This window comes from Rhinopithecus bieti, unplaced genomic scaffold (assembly GCF_001698545.2).
Source record: "Rhinopithecus bieti isolate Rb0 unplaced genomic scaffold, ASM169854v2 scaffold_2554, whole genome shotgun sequence".
NCBI lineage: Eukaryota > Metazoa > Chordata > Mammalia > Primates > Cercopithecidae > Rhinopithecus > Rhinopithecus bieti.
The window spans coordinates 1,801,744-1,824,201 of record NW_016804196.1 but is presented as its reverse complement, the minus strand read 5'-3'; the positions used below and the strand labels follow the sequence as shown (position 1 = coordinate 1,824,201).

General features: G+C 38.6%; 1 protein-coding gene across 6 annotated transcripts in view; it reads right to left on the bottom strand.

Annotated features, from left to right (window-relative positions):
• The window catches only part of CDH20 (cadherin 20), a 233,945-nt gene that overhangs the window by 199,929 nt on the left and 11,558 nt on the right, over positions 1 to 22,458 (bottom strand). The window contains exon 2 of one of the 6 annotated variants that reach the window (XM_017867128.1): positions 14,904 to 14,981. The exons of 4 other annotated variants lie outside the window; for them this stretch is intronic. In XM_017867128.1, coding sequence (XP_017722617.1) covers positions 14,904 to 14,942 — 39 coding nt within the window. In that variant the 5' untranslated portion in view covers positions 14,943 to 14,981. Of the gene's footprint in view, positions 1 to 14,903; positions 14,982 to 22,458 lie in introns of those variants that run through there. One more of the 6 variants, XM_017867131.1, reaches the window with a different exon arrangement.

Here is a 22,458-nt window from a genome sequence, read left to right as displayed (position 1 = left end):
TAAGCCTCATCTATAATTCCACAGTTTTTCAAGATAATTTAGCATTGTATAAAGGAACAATTAATAGATAATCTTTAGGTTAAAATATAACCATGCAGGAAGAGAGTTTTTTTTACACCATCTCTGCTTTGTTTCACTGTTGGAAATGAAATTGGAAAAGAGGATTATGAAAAGTTGATGTGTGTAAGGGAAGGGGGATGGGGCAACATTACAAATCTTCAAGTAGCATTCAAATTTTTCTGGACTAATTTGTGTAACAAGTTTTTTAAAATTATAATTAAATCATATCTAAAATCAGAGATGATAGCTACTCAGATTAATTTCACATCAAAAATTAAGAAATACAAATCCTATTTGTAACTCATGCCACCTGCTAATCTTTTAAAAAATCAAATACTTGTTATAAAAAAGAATAAGGATTTATGTAATGTCCAGTTCTTTAATGTATATCTTGGAGATATAATACCACTTTCATATTATAAACATTAATTTAAATTTTCTTAACTATGTAACTGATGTAGTTTAATAAAGTCTAAGGAAATTTAAAATGGTCAAAGGAAGGCCATAAGGGAAGCAAAAGCCCTTTCCTTCTAACTTTAAAAAACATTCTCAGTATTTGCAGTGCTTACCACAAATACTGTCTACACTAATGATGTTGGTTTAGATCCCTTACTTTATACTAAGCGGCAGAATGTGAGTTTATTTTTCTCTGGCCCCTGACATTTACACAAGAAATGAATAATATGTAGGATAAGAGAATTTAGGAGGTCAGTTTTAGAACAAAATGAAATTTGAGAGTTCAGTATTACAGATTAATTGATAAAGATCTCACAAAGGCCTATATTTATGAATTATTATGAATATCAAATTAAATAATGCATATGAAAACTATAAGAGGCTTAAAACATGAATGGTGAAAGTCATGTTCTTTTTTAAAGTGATAAATGTAACAAAACCCCCCAGTATTTCTACCAAAAAAATTTTACCTAAGGAGTTTTAAATACGTCAGAAATATTAAACACTTACACCCTCAAAGGTCAATTTTTATTTTGTGAAGAGACTTAAGACTTGTGATAGCTAGGGTATGGCCAAATGTTGTATCACACTGCAAAGGAACATTTACCACTTCAGTAGCTTACAAGTTTGTAGAATCCATGAATTCCAGAAAACATTTACCTGCTTAGGGATTTAATTACCAGGAACCTGTAAACCTACTAGAACTACAGGAGTTTTTAGGATTGGAAAATATAACATTTCAGGTATACAACAACCTTATCTCTCTGATACATAACTGACAACTAAAATATAAGTTAAAAAAAAAAAAAAAAAGAGGAAGGAGGTTGTTTTGAGTTGCCAGAGGTGAGTTTACAAAACATTTGATTGAAACTCCTATTTTTACTCAGTGGACCTTTTTTATTCCTGGTCCTCTCACTGGAAACTCATTTCTATGCCAAGGGATCTGGGAAAAAAGTGTGATTATCCGCTTTACCCAGCAGATTAGAAATAGCGAAAACTCCAAAACTTAGAATAGGAATTTAGAAACCCATAGCATCTGAGACCATTTAATATAGAGGCAGACAGTTTTCAGAATCCTCAGTGGGACCTGACAGGAGTTGGAATTACTGTGTTGTAGTCTAACCCAAGAATGAATGTTCATAATGATGTTTTTCATTCCTTATGGAGGGAATCCTTTCCAAGATGCTGCAGTCATAATGGCAAAGCCACTGTTGATTTATTCTATGAAGGGTATTGATCACCTCCTCTGTGTGAAGCAAAGGAGAATGAAGTACAGTTTCTGCTCCTAGACAGTGTATGTAAGATCTACTGGGGTGGCAGACAGATGTGAAAATAAGCAATTTCTAGATAGTGAGTTAAATGCCTTGGCAGTAGAGGCATAATAGTAGGGAAGCACAGGCTTTCCCTGATTAAGGAAATGTGATTTCTGTCAACATTAAAATAATAAAATAGTTTTAGATGCTTAAAATTTGACTCACTTCCCAAACATTAGCTGAAGCCATGTCTTAGTCCACTGGTGTTGCTCTGAAGGAACACCCGAGACTGGGTAACTTTGAAAGAAAAAAGGTTATATGACTTCCAGTACTGCTGGCTGGAAGACTCATATCTGGAGCAAGCCTCAGGCTGCTTCCATTCATTGTGGGAGGGGAAGGAGAGCTGACATGTGCAGAAATCACATGGCAGGAGAGCAGCTGGTGGGGAGGGGTGCCAGGCACTTTGTAATAACCAGCTCTCTCAGGAAATAGAGTAAGAACTCATGGCTGGGCGCAGTGGCTCATGCCTGTAATCCCAGCACTTTGGGAGGCCGAGGTGGGCAGATCACTTGAGGTTGGGAGTTCGAGACCAGCCTGACCAACATGCAGAAACCACATCTCTGCTAAAAATACAAAATTAGCCAGGCATGGTGGCACATGCCTATAATTCCAGCTACTAGGGAGGCTGAGGCAGGAGAATCGCTTGAACCCAGGAGGTGGAGGTTGTGGTGAGCCGAGATCACGCCATTGCACTCCAGCCTGGGCAGCAAGAGTGAAACTCGGTCTAAAACAAACAAACAAACAAACAAACAAACAAACAAAACACCTCATTCACTTCTCCACCTATGGAGGACACTCATCTATTCAGGGAGTATCCACTCTTGTGACCCAAACACCTCCCCATTAGACCCCACCCCCAACACTGAGAACCAAACTTAAATGTGAGGTTTGGAGGGAACAGACATCCAAACTATAGGACCGTAGCTTTATCATGTTCCCTCCACCTAGCAGTTGACTTTTTACACTTATAATCCAAGGAGTTATAATAAATTTAACATCATGATAGAGATGGCCATTTTGTGAGCTGGACTCAAGGTACCACCTCACTCAGCAGCGCAGATGCAGCTGTGCAGTCAGATGAGCTTGACTAGTGCTTGCTTTTCTTTCTTCTTTTCATTCTCTCTATTCTTTTGTAAAACAATATAAAATTCACCCGGGGAGGATCATCTATCTCATTTCATTTAGATCATAAAGTTACACACCATGGAAGGCCAATTTTTCCTCTGTAGCTACCACCAACTTTGATGTAATAAAAGGCTGTTACTACCATCCGGTGGGATGAATTCCCTGACTCTTGTTTTAAGTAAGACAAAATAAAATTTTATAGACTTTCTTCATAAATCCACAATAAGTCACTATTCTCTTTTGGCACGTAGCACAAGTCCAGAAAACAAGCATCACTTTAAACCCCACGAATATTCAAGGTTGACACTCTCTCAGCCAAAAGAACAAAAAATGCTTCAAATTTACTAATAACACACCTTTTTATGTGTTAATTAAAATAATACCAAATACATTAAAGGAATGCTGTATTTTAATTTTCCTGATGTCTCTTACTCATCTATGTTTAGATTTAGTTCTTATCCATGAGAGATACTTTTGCCCCACCATAAATTAGCTGTAATAGAAAGGATGATATTACACCATGTTACATTATTACTTGATGGAGAGTAGAATTCCTAAGTAGGAAAATTCTTGGGTGCCATAAAAAGTACACAGCTCAATAAAGAGATCTGAACCAAGGGCTTCTGTAAACAACCTGCACAATATACCTGGCTGTGTATTGCTGCCAGTACTGCTTACCTTAATCCCACGTGGCTCCTGGGATGCTTTAAGTATGTAATTTTTTATCATCCAAGCTAGATTGTAAACTTTTGAAAGACAAGATCAAATACCTTCTTTTTGTTTTCCTCACAAATCAAGCACAGATCTGGGCATATTAAGGGCCCAAGATAAACACTCATCAATTAATCATAAAAGGTGCATCTGCTCTCCTTAATTTCTGCCCCTTAAGTCATGATTATGGCAAGAAGACAACTTTTCCAGGACATTTAAGTATTCAGTCTCTTGACTCAGAGGCTTTATCTTCTGTGGAGGTTAGTTAACTATGATTTTGCTCCTAATGCATTTCCTCACTGGCCAGAAGTGATGACATTTTTGAGAAATTTTGGATAAGTAAATTAAACATGCAGATATGTAATATAAATATGTATATTCAAGCAAAGACCTACTTTATAAGGTCTATGATGATTACTTTACTTCAAATTGTTGCTTTCTTGCTCTCATGCTCCCCTTCCTCATACTTTTATCTCTGTAGTACTTATTACTATCTAACATAATGTCTAATTTACTTATTTTTTATATTTATTATCTGTCTGTCTCCACCACAGTGCAAGTTGCAGGAGGGCTGGGATTTTTGCTTGTTTGTATCCTCAACTCTGAGGAGAGCCGTTGGTGCATCATGGATCCTCAGTAAATATGGGTTGAATAAATTCATGAAAGTGCTGACAGGTGGAAAGGACATTGGGCCAGGAGACTTAGCATCTATACAGCACTGACTCTGCTGCTAAATACCATTTCTATTTTTAGGTCTCTATGTTTCCATATGTATAATGCAGAAAAGGGGTTATGTGAGTTACTGACATATAAATAAAAACTAATTTTAAACACTACATTGAACCCTGCCCTAAAATATATAAAACGTGTGCTCCTGTGTTGTTAGATTTTCTTAAAATTTCTGTAATTTTGCTTTTTAAGTGATGGCTTTGGGTTATGGGATGATAAGAAAATATTTTCTTGGAGTAAGTGGATTTATGGGCTCTGCTCGTCCATCTGCCTCAGACTTGCTGTGTGACCCTGGGTGATTCACTCACCCTCCCTGGAGATGAATTTCTTCTCCTGTAAAACGGAGATTAATAACTAACAGGGCTGCTATAAGACCAAGAGAATGCTTGAAAAACATAAAGCACTGTACAACTGTAACTAATACTATAATTATAATCATTACAGGTCTGTAGAATGCCAGAGATCATCTTAGATGAGGGCATCTTGTGTCATTGGTGCTTATGGAAAGGCAGGTTTTATTTTCTAATCTATTATGTTCTCATGCTTTTGTGAAATACAGTAAAATGACTTGCTAGAAAACAAAATGAAAAAAAATTTTAATGAGCTACAATTTTAAATTTATTTTAGACTTAAAGTATTTCTGTCAAATTGCTATAAATATTGCTAAGCTTACTATCAATTTCTATACATAACTGGTCATGAACAGGCACTGGTTGGCACTGAGGTGACTCTTATGATTCTTCTGGTCCTATTACTGTATCCAATTGAGTGAGTGAGCAAAGAGATGCATTTTAAAAAAAAATTAATCTGTTCTTAGCTCAACAGTTGTAATTTTCCCTTGTACATGTATTTCAAAAGGCTGATTGACTTAGATGATAAAATTCTTAAACAAAAATCAAGCAAATTGAACGGCTAATAATTGAAAAACAAGGTACAGTGTTTTTGTACCTTGTAATTTGTCACCTCATGTTAAAGTTTCATTCAGGTGTACAGCACATACAGCAAAGGTATCTGTTAAGTGTGGGTATGATGGATGTCCTTGAGTTCATCTGTTTACCTCCTTCTCCCTAGCTCTCTTACCACTATGCAGCGAACCTACAGCAGAAGACGATGGTACCCACAAAGCAAAGGGGAGAAGGGAGTGGTATTTGCTTTTGCAAACTAATTGAAATACTCGTAGTCACCATACGGGGTTTGTTACATACATTCAGATAATCTGTCTGAATGATAATCAGATTAATTGTCCACCTTAATGATACAGTACCAAGAACCCCGACCGAGATTTAACATGCACACTTGCTTCAAAATACTCAGGCATAAATCAGTCATTTCCTTATTGCTGACATCAGTGTGAGAAATATAACATGATGTCTGCAAATTGAAACTAAAACAGAAAGAGGAGGTATTGAATGTGGGAAGACATTTATGGTTTTTATGGCCACTTTAGCAAATGCTGTTCCCCACTTCTTTGTCCGCATGAAGCCCTGGGGCAAGTGGGTTAGAAATGTGCTGGGTCCCTTTGGCCTGGCTGGGCTTTAGTATTCACTGTTCCTTCTCCCTAGAATATTCCTACCTTAGTTACCAGGTAAATTATTGTCCATTCTTCAAATGTCATCTCTCCTGTGAGGTCTGACTCAGTGCCACTAGGCAGAGCCTGCATAGTATCTGCCTTCCCAGGGCTTTGCACAGTCTAACTGCTCCATAAATCTCAGCTCTACCCGCGCCTCCTGCCTGGGCTCCTCTTTTACACACTTAACATGGGGTGTGGTGGTTGCATGTGCCTCATTCAAGAGACCCTGAGCACTTCTAGGGCAGGAATTGGGTCTTTTATTTTGTATTCCCTCCATTAAGTGCTAATGAATAAAACCATTCATTCATTCATGCACGCATTTTTCCCCCATCCCTTCATCAATGTAGTATCTACTATTGCCAACTTTTGAGAACAAGCTGACTTGTCAAGGTATGAGCCATGCTTTTCCCTTATGCCCACTTAAGTAGTTTTGGGAACCTTTTCTCAAAGGGTAACCTACAGATCATCTAGCAGCAAAATTGTCTGAAGAGCTTGTTAAATGTGGGTTTCCAGGCTCCACATCAACCCTTTGAATATCAGATCTTAGTTCAGCACTATTTTTACTGCCAGTTTGCTCAGACACTCCATGCTCCCCACTCTTATTCACTGAAATTAAAGTGAAAAGGGAAATGGGTGCATTTTTGACAAGCTCTCCAATGATTCTCATACACACTTAAATTTGATGACGACTCTTCCTTTGGGATGTTGCTAACGATTTTCTGTAACTGGCTGGAAGCGTTGACCTTGCTCAAGTGATGACTGCCCGTATCTCTTGCCACTTGGTACACATGGATGGAGTTTGGGAATCAGAATGCCAGCCCAGCACCTACCACACAGTATGGGCTGCAGAAGAAATAGCTTAATTATGGATGACTCATGATCACCAGTGACTAGAACCTAAGGACAGAAAGATCAATTTTGGGTCACCTATAAGGAACATCTATTGTTTCCATACATGTTAAACTCTCCTCAGTATATCCAAATGCTCTTGACTCTTTAGAAATTATCCCCAGGGATGGAGACAATTTGATAACTTTCTTTTTTAAAATAAACCATGCCTCAAGCTTCTCAAGAAGGACATATCTTAGTTTAGCACTATTTTTACTTCTACTTTACCCACATAATCCATGCTCCCCACCCTTATTCAGTGAAGTCTGAGTGAAAAGAAAAGTGAATTCTTAGAAGATTGGCCATGAAAAGGTTCTCATTTATACCCGTGAGGGAAAGGGAAAAGATTTCTAAGCTTTGTGGGTTTCTTTCTTTCTTTTTTTTCTTTTTCTTTTTTTTTTTCTGCTGCTCACCTAGCTTTTTGTCCCTGCAGCAGAACAAATGAATATAAAGGAAAAGTCTATGCCAAAAAAATCTTTAGAAGATTTAAGCATAATAAATGTTAAATCTTTGGGATAAGGAAAATTGAGTCCCTATAAAATGCTCTGCAAAATGTATTATAGGGAATGCAAAATGTAGATGGAATAAGGAACGTCACATTATGGTCACTTATTGTATCTACCAAGTTGGAATCAGAATCAAAACTCAGATAGCTGAAAGTATTTGTATTCAAAGATTTAGAGATTAGTCTGATAGTAGAATGTGAAAATTGAATGTGTTAATTGTTTACTTCAGAAAGGTTTCTAGAGATGTTTGTGAGCAACTACTTAATGTGTGCACTTAGATTTTAAAAAAGGAAGGTTGTGAGATCAATTGTGAATAATAAACCCCAGAATATAGTCACTCAGAATAACAAATGTCCATTGCACCAATATTTATTATACAATAATTAAAATCAGAGGCTTATAAATTATAGGGAAAAAAGAAGTCCAATGGATATATCGAACAACTTGAAATCATTTCCTCAAATATATTTTATGACCAAAAAATCATGCTTACATAAGCCAACTAAGCAATATGGAAATTCAAGAAAACACGAAATATAATTAAAAATTCAAATAGAATTAAGCAGCTTTATGCTATTATTCATTTCAGAGTCAAAAACGGGTAAGAGTATAGTGAAGAGAAGGGTCAGCAGTTCAGGACAGGTCAGGAGAACCACTGATCCATTCATTAAGTCAGAATCAAACTATTAACTCGGCACCTACCCTATGCTTGAATCTCTTCCAGGCACTGTATGTAACAGACAAAATACAGGGAGCCCACACCATTATGTATAGAAATACAAGGGGTAGACGAGAAGCACATAAAGAAAAACAATAAAATATTTCAAGTATCAAGAAATGCTATGAAGAAAATAAAGGAACAGGCTGGGCGCGGTGGCTCATGCCTATAATCCCAGCATTTTGGGAGGCCGAGGCGGGGGGATCATGAGGTTGGCAGATCGAGACCATCCTGGCTAACATGGTGAAACCCTGTCTCTACTAAAAAAAAAAAAATACAAAAATTAGCCAGACATGGTGGCGGGCGCCTGTTGTCCCAGCTACTTGGGAGGCTGAGGCAGGAGAATGGTGTGAACCCGGGAGGCGGAGCTTGCAGTGAGCTGAGATCACGCCACTGCACTCCAGCCTGGGCAACACAGCAAGACTCCGTCTCGAAAAGAAAAGAAAAGAAAAGAAAAGAAAGGAACAGTAACAGAGGCAAAATAAAGGAAAGTGACTGGAGGTGGGATGAGACTGTGTTCACTGAAGAGATTGGATAAGGCCTCCTGTAGGAATTGACGATTTGTGCAGAAATCTGAATGGTGCATAGACATGAACCATGCAGCAATTCGGGGAAGAGAAGTCCAGGCAGAGGGAACAGTAACTACTAGAATCAAGAGGCAGGAATGAAGAAGGGGTATCTGAGGGCCAGAGAGGCTACAGTTGAAAAGGGAGTGAAGAGATCAGGAGATGAAGTCGGAAAGATTGGGCGGCAGCTGTGCCAGTTGCTTACGCTCTTCAGTCTCCTCTCCTTACAAAACCGAAATTTGTGTTTGGGGGTCATGTACCCAGCTTAAAAAAAACACTTGATTTTGTTGTGTTTCAACAACCTTGCAGCATTGTTCTGGCTAATGAGATGAAGACTATTGATTATTCTAGGAAAACAGTTGTTTTCCTGATTAAAAGACACACTTGACCGGCATGCAATACTTTCACCTTTTGCTGTTTCTCTCTTCCTGCTTGGAATATGGACACAGTCCTGGAGACAAAGCAGCCATTTTGCAACCACGAGACAAAAAACACATGCTAAGTAGAGCAGAGCAGAAATACTGATAGAATTTGGCTCCTTAATGACTTTGTTGAGCAGCTGTATCTACCCTGCACTGTCAACCTCTAGGCTTGCTATAGGAGGGGGAAAAAAACCCTCTTAGTTGTTTAGTGGTGATGAGTTTAAATCTCTTGCTTGTTTAGGGGTTAGAATATTTAAGCCATTATAGATGGGTTTCTGATTCATGCAGCTAAAAGTACAAATGGTTAGGGCCAGATTCTGTAGAGTTTATATTTGCCATGGTAAAGATTTTTGCACTTTAATTGCAACAGGAAGCCTTTAGAGGGGTTTAAGCAAAAGACTGGTATAATCTAGTTTTTTCTTGGAAAATGTTCTGGCTACTTTGTGTAAATTAGACAGCAGGGAGACAAGATGGAAGCAGAGAGAACAATTAGAAGGCTGTTGCAAGAGATGGTTTTTGTCCCTTCCATTTGTTTTACTAAAAGTATCTTGGTATAGTTAAGCCTTCAAGAATTAGATGTTGTAATGGTACTATCAGGCAGGATGTTGAACTAGCTTCTACATGTCTGGGAATATGGAATTAGGAGACACTCTTTGAAGTAAATACTTTAAGAACTTTGTCAGCAGTATAGGGATACTTGGGTATCTTCTTTTAGCTTGCAGATGTTTAAATGACGATGACGAAAGTTAATTAGTGGTTTATGTACTCTGCCTCCCTGCCTGATCTAGATTATCCTCCTCGTTGTAAATCTCCCTCTACCTTATTTTTCCCCTCTTTTTTGTTTCCTTTGCTAGGGATCATTAAAACATTAGCCAGAGCTGTCAGCCAAACTAATTGAAAGCCACCTACCTTAAGGATCATCCTAATGAAAAACAAGGAAGTTAGAAAATTGACCAAATTGAGTTACTTAACTGCCTGTGAATTGCTGTTAGCTTGGGAATTAAAATAAGAACCAAAGTAAAATAATAACATATACTCATCCCACAAATTATGGGTTATTAAATTGTTTTCCTTTGTATATCTAGGCTGTAGAGGAAAATAAGCATTTTCTTAAGAGATAATGTAATCTTCATTTTAGTATTATTAAAGGTGTAAGATTTTGTTGAAATAGTATTTCACTTATAAGTACTTAACTACAAATGCCTGATTTAAAATTAAGAAAATACTATGTGAGAAAATATATTTTAAAAGCAGAAGAAATAAGTGGAGTAATACTGTATAGTGCTTTAAAAATGTCTTAAAAGTACAAAAGGTAGAATGCATACACTTGCTGCACATTGCAAAGATCCATGAAATAAATCACAACTATGAAAATAGTTTATTGCAGTTATAATTTAGAATTATATTTTCAATGGATATGAGAAGCCTTAAGTATTTCCTTCTAAACTCATGTCTTAGCATCACAGAATTTTAAGGCTGGAGAACGCCTGGGTTCAAGTCCATGAATGTAGATTTTGAGGGGTGGAATCACTCTTTACTCTTCCCCAGCCCACCCTGAGGGTCAAGAATTGTTTCTTAAATGATGAAGAATCAAGTGCAGAGATTAAGAGGGACTTGACTAAATTTACAGAGCTAATTAGAAGTGGAGCTCAAAGTTGGTCCCTCTCCTCTGGTTTCAGTTTAATAGTATACTTTTATCTCTTTCCTTCAATCTTATGCTAAGACCTTTATCTGAGTTTTCACTACATTAGTTTATGGATTTTTTTGCCCAATTTTTGCCCAAATTTATTAATATTTCTGTGCATAAAATCTATGAAAACAGAATTCCACATAAATCTTTTAATTTTATTTTATTGGGGGCTTGACAGTGTTACTCTATTTTCTTCATTCTTTCAGCATCTGTACTTGTTTTTGTTTATATTTACTCGTTTATTTTAATCAGAGCCTGTGTTTTATGGTTTAGAGTCTTGCAAGGACTTTTTTGGTCCGGTAGCTGTAGATGAATGGCAAGTAATACTTAATGACCACTATCAGCTGTGGTTTGCCTCCATGTAGACACTTTCACAAATAAAGTGATACATGTTGAATAACTTTCTCAAGTACACTTGGCTACATGTGTTCTTTCCTTGTTTGTAAATCCTAAGATATGGCTACGGGTCATTGTTAGCCTCTCATGTACAGGCAGATATTCTGCAACCCTTTGGAGTCCTTCAGTCATAATAAGAATGATACTATATCAAAACTTTACAAATTCATTTATTCTGCTCAAATGGTCCTAATGTATAAATAATTTTATTTCCTAGTGTGTTTTCTTTTTCTGAGAAACAGAAAAGCTGCATTGGTTCTTCTATGGAATGCTGAAAACAATAGAATAATTTGAACTTAAGCAAAATATTTTATTTCTCACGATAAGCATATAAATAAAAAGAACAATATGATCTGAAATAAGGTAAAATTCAGTCAACATATTAACAGATTATTGAATACTACATTAGGCCTAATCTGGAAGAAGCGCTCCAGTGATGCAGCAGTGGTTCTAGATGTGACCTTCTAAGGGTGGAGTGCAATCCCTCCTGGTCAGCCTCGGACAGTACCAGTTAAGGCCAGTGCCTAAGCACAGTTTTTTACAGCATTGCCTTTCACTCTGAGAAGTGTACCCGTTTGAATTACAAATTATATGGTCACCCTATTTATGGACAGCATGTTTATTAACAACTGATATGACATCAGAAGTACTTAAAAATGTGTAGGTAGCTCAAACCTAGAAGAGAATAGCTCAAAATATGATGGAATTAAAAATAAAGATCTGGATAAGCTGAGCAGATGAAATAAAAATAGAGAAAATAATATTAATGTATGTTAGGGTTTAATGCAGAGGGGGTTACTTTTAGATCCCCAAAAGTAATTGTCTAAGTACAGCATGAGGGAAGTTTAGCTACTCATTTGAAAAAAAAAAAAACCTAGGGGATTTATTTATTTATTTATTTAGAGATGAAGTTTCACTCTGTCGCCCAGTCTGGAGTGCAGTGGTGCTATCTTGGCTCACTGCAACCTCCGCCTCCCGGGTTCAAGGAATTCTTCTGCCTCAACCTCCCAAGTAGTTGGGATTACAGATGCCTACTACCATGCCTGGCTAATTTTTTGTATTTCTTGTAGAGATGGGGTTTCACCATGTTGGCCAGGCTGGTCTCAAATTTCTGACCTCAGGTGATCTGCCCTCCTTGGCCTCCCAAAGTTCTGGGACCACAGGCATGAGCCACTGCACCAGGAGACCTAGGGGTTTTAATTTGCCAGAGGCTTGCTTGACTTTTGCCAAGAGTGTGTAATTCCACAGGAAAGAAGGCAGTGTTTTCACTGTTGGAAAAGTAGAATGGTGTCGAGACCAGCACTCGCCAAGAAAACCATCTGCAGAGGTGGAAATGTTCCAGATCAGCGTCATCCATTGTGGGAGTTACCAGCCCTGAATGGCTGCTGTGCCCTGGAAATGAGACTCGTGAGATGGAGCAACTGAAAGGTTTTTCTTTTCTTTTCTTTTCTTTTTTTTTGACAGGGTCTCCCTCTGTCACCCAGGCTGAGTGCATGGCACAATCTTGGCTCACTTGCAACCTCCCGAGTAGCTGGGACCACAGGTGCATGCCACCATGCCCGGCTAATGTTTTGTATTTTTGGTAGAGATGGGGTTTTGCTCTGTTGCCCAGGCTGGTCATGAAGTCCTGAGTTCAGGCAATCCAACCGCCCCGGCCTCCTAAAATGCTGGGATTACAGGTGTGAGCCACCATGACCAGCTGGAACTGAAAGTTTTTTTTAACTTTTATTAACGTAAGTTTAAAGCTGAATGTCCTTGTGTAGTTAGTAGCTATTGTATTGGCTAGTGCAGGCCAAGATCAAGAGTGATCTCAGTGAGTTTGGAGTTGGCAAACTGGAGAATGGTGGTCGAAGGGCATTTGATAGGGGGTAGTCCATTAAATTTGAGGGTCCATTAAATTTAACTGAACAAAATCTTAACAAACACTAAAATATGTACAAAGCACTGTGATACACACTATTGGATATTCAAAAGTAAGTAAAGCTGTGTCTATACAATTACAGATCATCTTCTAGAAAAAACAAGAGGACCACAAGTAGACAAGTGATTAGTGCTGGTATTGCAATACAAAGTCCATTTTATGAGAATCTAGGGGAAGAGGAAGTAACTATTGACCCATAAAATTGAGAAGGCTTTGTGGAGAGGTGAGCCTTGATGAGTAGTCAGATGTAGAGAGATTGAGAACAGCATGTAGATGAGAAAAGCCCAGGGCCAGAGAAGTATAAGAACAAAGGAAAGAATGTGTATTGGTGTGTATCGTGGAAGAGAGTTATCCGGATGTAGATGGTAAAGAAACTAATGCCACACTAAAAACTTTTGTGCTTTGTTATGTAGACAATTAAATGAACGTTTCTAAGTTAGAAACTGATGTATCAGACCCGTGCTTTTGTTGGGGCACACATCATGGAGGTGATTACAGGGGAGGTGACCAGGGTAGCCATAAAGTAGAAGCCATGGACAGCATATGAAGGTTGCTAGAGAAGAGGCTGACTGGGAGACCATGTTGGCTGTGTTTGTATGTTTGAAGAGCCATTATATCAAAAGGAATGATAATTATTCTATGCAGCACTATAAGGGGCCAAGATAGCGTTTTATGCAGGCAGATTTCGATTAATAAGTAAGTTCCTAACAATAAGAACTTCTACAAATGAAATAGTGAGTAAGCCCTTGGCCACCCAAGGGTTTTGTGTTGGGCGGTTACAGGAAAGAGTCCAAGTAGTTTCTAGATTTTGAAATTTCAAGAATTGGTCAAAACAGTGAAAGGGAGGAGTCAGAGTTACTAACATTTAATTTTGTCAAGTAAGAATATTGTAGTCTTACTTGCCAATGTGGTCCAGCAACTAAGGTAATTATTATTTATTAAATTTAGATTGGGAGAATCATCATCATTAAAACAGTAACATGGTAAGCCCTCAGGAACTTGACAGAAGTTATAGAAATGATACGGTGATCCAGCTACTGAATGCTGTAATAATTAGTACAACAAATGTCATTTACAACTCCAGAAATAGTAAAAAGAGAAATATCAGCCACAAATAGTTATCATAGAGGGCAAAACTTTCCATTTCTTTATTATCATAAATCACAAAGCTCCATTGATGCATATTTTATCACACCACTCTTGCCATATGTGATCTGAAGTTTCTGAGTGCATCCCCAGGGACCACAGTTACTGATATAGATAATCAAGAATTCCTTTTATGCTCCTCTCAATGCCGCCACAGCTCAGATTGAAATTAGCATCTTTTACAATGAAATACCAGTTGCTGTCACAAACAGACATGACAGCTGGAGAGAGAGGCCTGTTTATCCAGTTATTCTTCATGTCTCCAGTTCATTATGATTTATTAAGATGTGTACTGTAAGTTCCTGAATGAAGAGACTTTGAGTTTTGCACAGTGATTATCATTTAAATAGAGGCATCGAGAAGCTGTTCTCCAAGGAGGGAGTGGGCAGTGATGAAGGTCAAAGATCAAAAACATCTTAATAAGCATCTTTTTTAAAAGATAATCATTTTCTCAAAATGTCTTTATACATGGCTTTATCTCGCTCTCATGGTTTGAAAATCACTTTTTATTGTAGAAGCATTTTGAGAAGAGGTTGATAATTGTAACTCAACATGTATTGAGAATCTACCATGTGACAGGAACATACTAGATGTGTCTACAAGTTTTCTTATGACACAGGTATTCATGACATCAATCTCATGACACAGGTAGTAGGAATATATTTTAAAGAAAGACATCAAGTTACCTGGCTAATATCACAGAGCTCGTACACAGATTTAGGCATCCCAAAGGTGCTGCTTTTTAAAATTAACCTCCATATCACCTGAAAAAAAATTTTTTTAAATTAGACTTTGCAGTTATTTTTGTTGTCCAAAAGTAACATAGGGGCAAACTGAACAAGTTCTTTTCTCCTGATAATATTTGCAGTTACCATTTATTGTGTGTTTCCCATGTGTTAGGCAAGGTACAAAATGTTTTATATTGATAATCAAATGTAATTCCTTTGAGATCAGCATTATTACTCCCACTTTTCAAATGAGTGAACCTGATCAAAGAGATTAAGTAACTTGTCTGGAAATTTAAGTAATTTACTCAAGGAGAGGCAGGAGCATGATTTAAAATCAACCAGACTGCAACATCTATTGGCTGAAACCCCCACCTGAGGCTATAGGAGCTTACCAGAGGATGGGGGAGTGAAAGGGGAAGGCTTATGGCAGTGGCTCTCAACAAATAACCCTGAGACTAGCAGCATCTGTACTCAGATGGTCTTATTCGGTAGACAGTGCACTTAACCGTTACATAGTACTGCTACATTGTGTCTTCCAAGATTTGTTAGGGAGTTTGCATTTCACGGTACAGCTAATGTAGACTTATCGACAATTGTTTGGTGTACTTCCTTCAGCCACCATCAGTGCCATCAAACTACAAGAATTCACATAGGCACCAAGATGCTGCTTGTTAATGAAGAAAAGGTTATGAGCTGTATCAGAGACTGGAAGATGCTAATGAGTCCCATTTCCTCTTCCTGGGCACACAGGAAGAGAACATTTGCCTGCCTCCCTTGCTGTTAGGTTTAGGCAAGGTTCTGGCCAATGAAAGGCATCTTTATTACTAACTGTAAAACATTCTGAAAGATCCTCTGTACTTTCTGTCTTTGCTCCCCTGGTGACTTTGAGGAAAAATTTCTGCCTTCTACCTAGAGGAGGTAGAGCCACCAGATGGAAGCAGCCCCAATTTCTGAGTCATTGCTTAGAGGAAAAGCACTCAGAAGGATCACCTGACATAAAGCTGAACTATGGTGTGAAGCTACTGAGACTTGGTGTTTTTCTTAGAGTAACTAGCATATATTACCCTATTTAGCTGGCAGTTCACACTTCAACCCTGTTTGCAGTAATGGCTTTGAACCCTCAGATAGCACCTTCCTCTTCCCAAGAAGAGAAGAATAAGCTCCAGTCATTCAGTTATGGTTCCTTTGGATTAAGGATGGAATCTTGCATGGAATCACCCTCCATCTACATAATTACCATGATATATTAACTCAAGACTGCTGGAAGTCCTGTCCCACAACCAAGGTGATTATTAAAGGGGGTGCAGTCCCATTAGGAAGTTAAATGTCCTACAAAAAGGAAGAGAATGAAGGCTTGGAGATCAGCAGTAATTTTTATAGAAATGGAAATAAAAATGATGAGGGCCAGAACATAAAGTGGTAGAATAGAGAGAATAACATAGATTCTTTGGGTATTTCTGAAGAAAACAGCAATAAACACTGCTAAGCAATGTGAAATGCAGTGTCCACCAAAGTAGTATACAGGCAGTTGAGCAGGGAGAGAGGGGACCTAGTGGGAGGATAACAGATTATACAAGCAGGAGCAATGGCTTGGAGGTCCTGGAATCTAGTCTCAGATTAGTCAACTACCGTGTGACCACTAGGAAAGTCACTTAAACTCAATGGATTCCAAACAACATGCAGTGATTTCTTAGTGCTTGAGTCAACAGATTTAACAAATACAGTAGCTAATAAGCTTTATTGGTGGAAATAGCACCTTTGCCTTGATTTTTTAGTCCTCCATTTAAATCTTCAGCTCATGTAGTTTGTAGAAATATAAGCCAAATTACCCATGACAACCTGCAATGTGAGATAGATTAAAACAACTAATTTTGATATTGTTTTCTCCTTTTTTTTTTTTTCATCTGTCACTTGCATGTGGCAATTTAGAAGTTTATATACTCTCTGGCCTAATTTAGAATGTTGCTGCATTTGGATTTTTAGTCTTAGGAGAGATATGGCTTGAATGAAGAAGTTCTAATACTCACTGCAGAAATCCTAGATGCTGAATCTGTAGATATCCACAGAAAAATAATTGTCACTGTGCTGTGTAGGAGTGAATCTTTAAAAAGTTCATGCCAACAACAGTGAAAATGACATACTTCTTTGCATGGCAAAAACAGAATGGAGTCATTATAGAATCTGTAGGAAACATTCATTAAGAACTTAAATTCCAGGCCGGGCGCGGTGGCTCAAGCCTGTAATCCCAGCACTTTGGGAGGCCGAGACGGGCGGATCATGAGGTCAGGAGATCGAGACCATCCTGGCTAATATGGTGAAACCCCGTCTCTACTAAAAAATACAAAAAACTAGCCGGGCGACGAGGTGGGCGCCTGTAGTCCCAGCTACTCGGGAGGCTGAGACAGGAGAATGGCGTGAACCCGGGAGGCGGAGCTTGCAGTGAGCTGAGATCCGGCCACTGCACTCCAGCCTGGGCGGCAGAGCAAGACTCCATCTCAAAAAAAAAAAAAAAAAAAAAAAAAAAATTTAAATTCCTTTAAAATTAGCCTATTTCCTGGATGTCTCATATTCATACATCTCAACCTGGGAAGACGTATTCAGAGAAGGAGTCCTCCAGGTTCAGCCTGTAAATTAGAATTTCAAACTGCTAACAGTTCATGAATGTCTCCTGTTTTCCCTGGGAAAGCGCCAATCTCTAGGGCTTAAATTCACCTGTTCATTTTTGGATTTGGGTTGGATCTGCTAGGAGGAAGCAGATGGTGAACATCAAACAGGAGATTTTTTAGCTGGTAGGGCACACAGAACAGATTTGCCAAAATGCCATTTATTGTCTAGAATTCAGAGATGGAGACCATGGTTAGTTGTTCTGGTAATTCCAATGTTTCTAACAGCCACTCCTGAAGTGATCATTTAAAAAGAATACACATTTCAACCCCACAGTCTTAAAAGCACAGCCTACATGCAGTTTAAAATAAATTTACTTCCTCCAACACATTACAAAGCAACGCCTAGATTCTAAGTAAAAACAAAATGTAGCTATTCATATTTTTTAAAGGCTGAAAACTTTCCCCCTTTCCACACAATCCTGCTTTACTGCCCCACAAAGCTACACCTAGATTCCAAATAATAAAAATAAAATGTAGTTATTCATAGTTTTACCAAGCTGAAGTTTGTTCCTTTTTCACACAATCTTGCCTTACTGCTCCCTCCCAGTTCCCCTCTGAATGTTCCTTTTCTTCTCTCCATGCTAGTTGTGCTTTCTTACCTACACTTTCCACCTTTGCAACCCCTCCTTTCTTTAGACAGGGTGACAATCTAGATTTCTCATGTTTTTATGGCTGTGTGGATTGGATAATGGGCTGACTGACAGGAATGTGAACTTAGAACATTCCCAGCACTGAACTGACACAGTGGTATGTTTCAGGGGTGGTGTAAAGCGCTGGGCCGTTGGTATCCATGTGCCCCACCATTCATAATGGGGAACTCTGCCAGCAGAAAGCAGAACCCCAGTCTGCTTTGAAGAAGGTTATGACTCAGCTGGGGGAAGAGACATTAAACACCCAAGATAACAACGGGTGAGGATACCATCAAACATGGTGCACAAGTTTAATTTAATATAGGGGAGAACATCAGAGTCTTGGGGGTGGGGCAGAGTAATCTATGGCTAATTAAGGTCTCATTTAGACAGAGTAATTTTGAACCATCTTGTGGGAAGAGGATCAGAGATAGTTCAAAAGAAATACAGATTCCTCAAGGTGTGGGGATGATATGAGCAAGCCTGTGGCAGAAACAGTTCTTAAGAGTAAGGCAAGTAACTCATTTGGCACAAACACACTTTCACTTAAAAACATTGAAACCTAAAATGTTCCAGTGGATCACTCCCCCCGCCCCCAGAAAAATGAAATCCGTTATAACCAGGAGAAGGGTTGATGGTAGGTAGCTCTGAAAACATGAAATAATACACGTGAAGCCAAACTTTGCAAAAGTAAGATTCTATAGGCTCAGGAAGTATCTTTATTGCTATCATCATCAACTAATAAAACTATGTTTGAGTTCTTTATTTGTGGGGGGTCAGCTGATAATATTTGGCCAAAAATACATCATGAGTTTTAGGAAAATGTTAGCCACATGTCCATCTGAAAAAAAAATGCATTGTTTATGAATTTCTCAAAGTCTCTAAAAACTTACATATGGCATTTCCCCTCCTAATTGTATTGAGGAAACTCTAGATTATCCTAGAGGAGGCCTTGTGAGGAGAGGCTAGAGGAGAGGTAAGATATAATGTGGCTGTTCCAAGGTAAATTATCATTTCAAATTTATTGACAACATCTCCTTAATTATATCTTTGTTGACAGCTATTCATTCACTTTGTGTGCATAGAATTTGAAACAATGCATATTCCAATTTGCCTTGGAACCAGAGAAATGTTTAACAAAGCATGTGTGTGTGTGTGTGTGTGTGTGTGTGTGTGTGTTTCTGAGGCAGGGTGTCACTCAGTCACCCCGGCTGAAGTACGGTGGCATGATCTCGGCTCACTGCAACCTCCGCCTCCCAGGTTCAAGCGATTCTCATGCCTTAGTCTGCTGAGTAGCTGGGATTACAGGTGTGTGCCACCACACCCAGCTAATTTTTTTAATTTAATTTTTTTTTAATTATTATTCTTTTATCAGAGACAGAGTTTCACCACGTTGGCCAGGCTGGTCTCAAACTCCTGGCCTCAAGTGATCCACCCACCCTGCCCTTCCTAAGTGCTGGGATTACAGGCATGAATCACTGAGCCTGGCCTGTTTTTGTGTTTTTGACAGTAGTAACCACTCTGAAGACTGTTAGACCTGGGGTTGTGACATTAACGTTTGTTGGCAAAATCTTCCTCGGTTAACCCTTTCCACATATTCTCCCATTCCTTGCTCTCAAACTACCAAATTTATAAAATCACAGCAACTATAAAGGAACAGAAAGCAAGAGCAAAAATAGACCTGATAGACCATTGGGTTATCTGGTATACTCAGCAGAAGATAAGCCCAACACTGGCCAGGTGGGTGCAGCACACCAGCACCCCAGATGGACATGTTAGGAGGAGCTGAAATGAGATAGGAAGGGGAACAAGAGCAATTTCCAAGCGTGGGCACCTGGACTTCACTTATTTGGCTTTTCTTTTGAAAAATTAAATTGCTAGATTCAGGGCTTACCTGTGTTTAACTCATATAAAAAAATCACTCACCTACTCAGCTGTAAATTATTTCAGATCACTTACAATTTCACATAATCCCGACCTCTTCTGTTCTCTCAATTAGTGTAGATAATGATAATTGAACCAAACTATGTAATTAACCTCATATCTACCTAGATTTCTCTTTTTTTGCAAAACCTCAAAGAGAAACGTGTGTCACACTTGTATTTTATTTTAATATTTTCATGTTCCTTGAAAATTCTACTTACTCTCATAAATAAAGAATACTTGTCAGAAGCTATGCTTTTTGATTTTTTGAAAAATATTTTTTTTCTAAGCTCCTTCCATAAATTGTTTATTGTTCAATATGGCTGTGACTTTTCAATGCAGTTACTTATTTTTCATGCCTTCAATTTGGTATAAATATTTCTTTTACCCAGAATCAAATGCATAAAAGGTTTCCTTTCATCTCAAGGATGCAAGTTATTTTTGTTATCTTCTATGGGAAATTAATAATGGTGGGGTCAAGGTGGGGAAGGAAGTTAGCAGATCCCTCTAACTTAACAACTGCATATTGTAATAGAAATAACTCATAACAATGATGCAATTCCTCTCTTCCCTTCTGATAAACAAGACCATGACTTAGTGGTCATTCTTTTTCTTTTCCGTTTCTCACTTACTCCTGTCCTAGTTATTCAAATACCTAGCCAATGACTTATAAAAGCACCACTACCTGAGGTCAGCTACACTTTGCAGAATTAGACATAAAGGTAGAGATGGATGCCATAATGACTTCTGTCACACATTGGCTCAAGGAACTTGGAAAGACCAGGACCAGGGTACTGGCAGCACTTGCCTGGTGTATTCTTCAGTGCTCATAGGATCTGTCTGGTCTTAAGTTTGGTCAATCCAGAAAGGGTTGCACCTCTGTCTCCTTCCCGTGTCAATCCTAGTCTCTTTTGTCCAAATTCCCAAACAACCTCTCAGGTCTTACGTTCTGGGTGGCTCGTGGAGGATGGAAGGGCTGCTCTCCTAGGTTTGCACTCCATCTTGCATACTTCTTAGAGATGTTGCCCATGATTCATTAAGACATCTGGGTTTTTGATTCAGAACATTTCCCATCATGAAGTATCCTGAGAGCATTCTTCTGTATAGGTTTTCCCCTAAGAAATAATGTAAAACCTAGGGGAAAACATCGATGTGCTAATCTCCATTCCACTTCATAGATTGTCATATAAATGTTCTTCAAGCCACAATTTGACATGAAGGAATGGTACCCTAATGAGCAAATGTTATGGTAAGAGGTTCATCAAGGCAGTTATTTTACACATGTGCCTGGGCGGGTTGTGAACATTCGGCCTAAAACTGTTTCATTAACAGCAGATGACCCTCGTCAGTGACAGGTGAAGAAACGGGCCTTTCCTCAGCTCTGCAAGCCACAGGGCACAGCAAAGCCTCCTGCCTCTTGGCAAAATAACCATCCCACCAAGAGCTGCATAAGATGCTGTTTTAAGTCCTGTGATAAGTGCTTGGGCTCCCTCCTACAACCATCTTGATACTTTGCAAGAATGGTAAACATAGACTTACAGACTTCCATAAACGTTGAAGTGCAGGTGAGCGCCAGGGCAGCAATAACTTTAGAAAGCAAATGCTGAACAGTGTTTTAAGTCTTTTGCTCAATATTGTCCGGAATGGTGGGCATGAAGCAGTCCTTCCTAAGAACAGGAAGTCACCGATTTAATTTGCAAAGTTAATGTTAACCTCAACTAAATCAGAGTTCATTGGCAGAATGGTTTAGAGGTTTTCAGTGTCTTTCTGGCATTGAAATGATAAAGGCAGAGAAAGTAGTTTTCAAAGTCAGTTTGGATTTATGAAATGTTCACCAAAATAATCATAAGACAGAAGATAACCAAAGGAGATAACCATAATTAGAAGACAGCATGATCTCTAATAATAAAATTATCTTAAACCCTTGACCATTAGAATTTTCTGAACTTGTGGAAATGAAAGTCATGATCTTGTTTTGCACTAGTACCTTGCAGTCTGGATACCTAGGTTCTAATTCCCTAATTTATGGAACAGCATCTGAAATGCCATTACCAATCTTTCTTCTATAGACAGTTTTTTTAAAGCCCTAAAAGTCCTATTTTGCTCATTTACTTTTTTTTTTTTATTTTTTTTTGAGATGGAGTCTTGCTCTTCGCCTAGGCTGGAGTGCAGTGGCACAATCTTGGCTTACTGCAAGCTCTGCCTCCTGGGTTCACACCATTCTTCTGCCTCAGCCTCCCGAGTAGCTGGGACTACAGGCGCCCACCACCATGCTCAGATAATTTTTTGTATTTT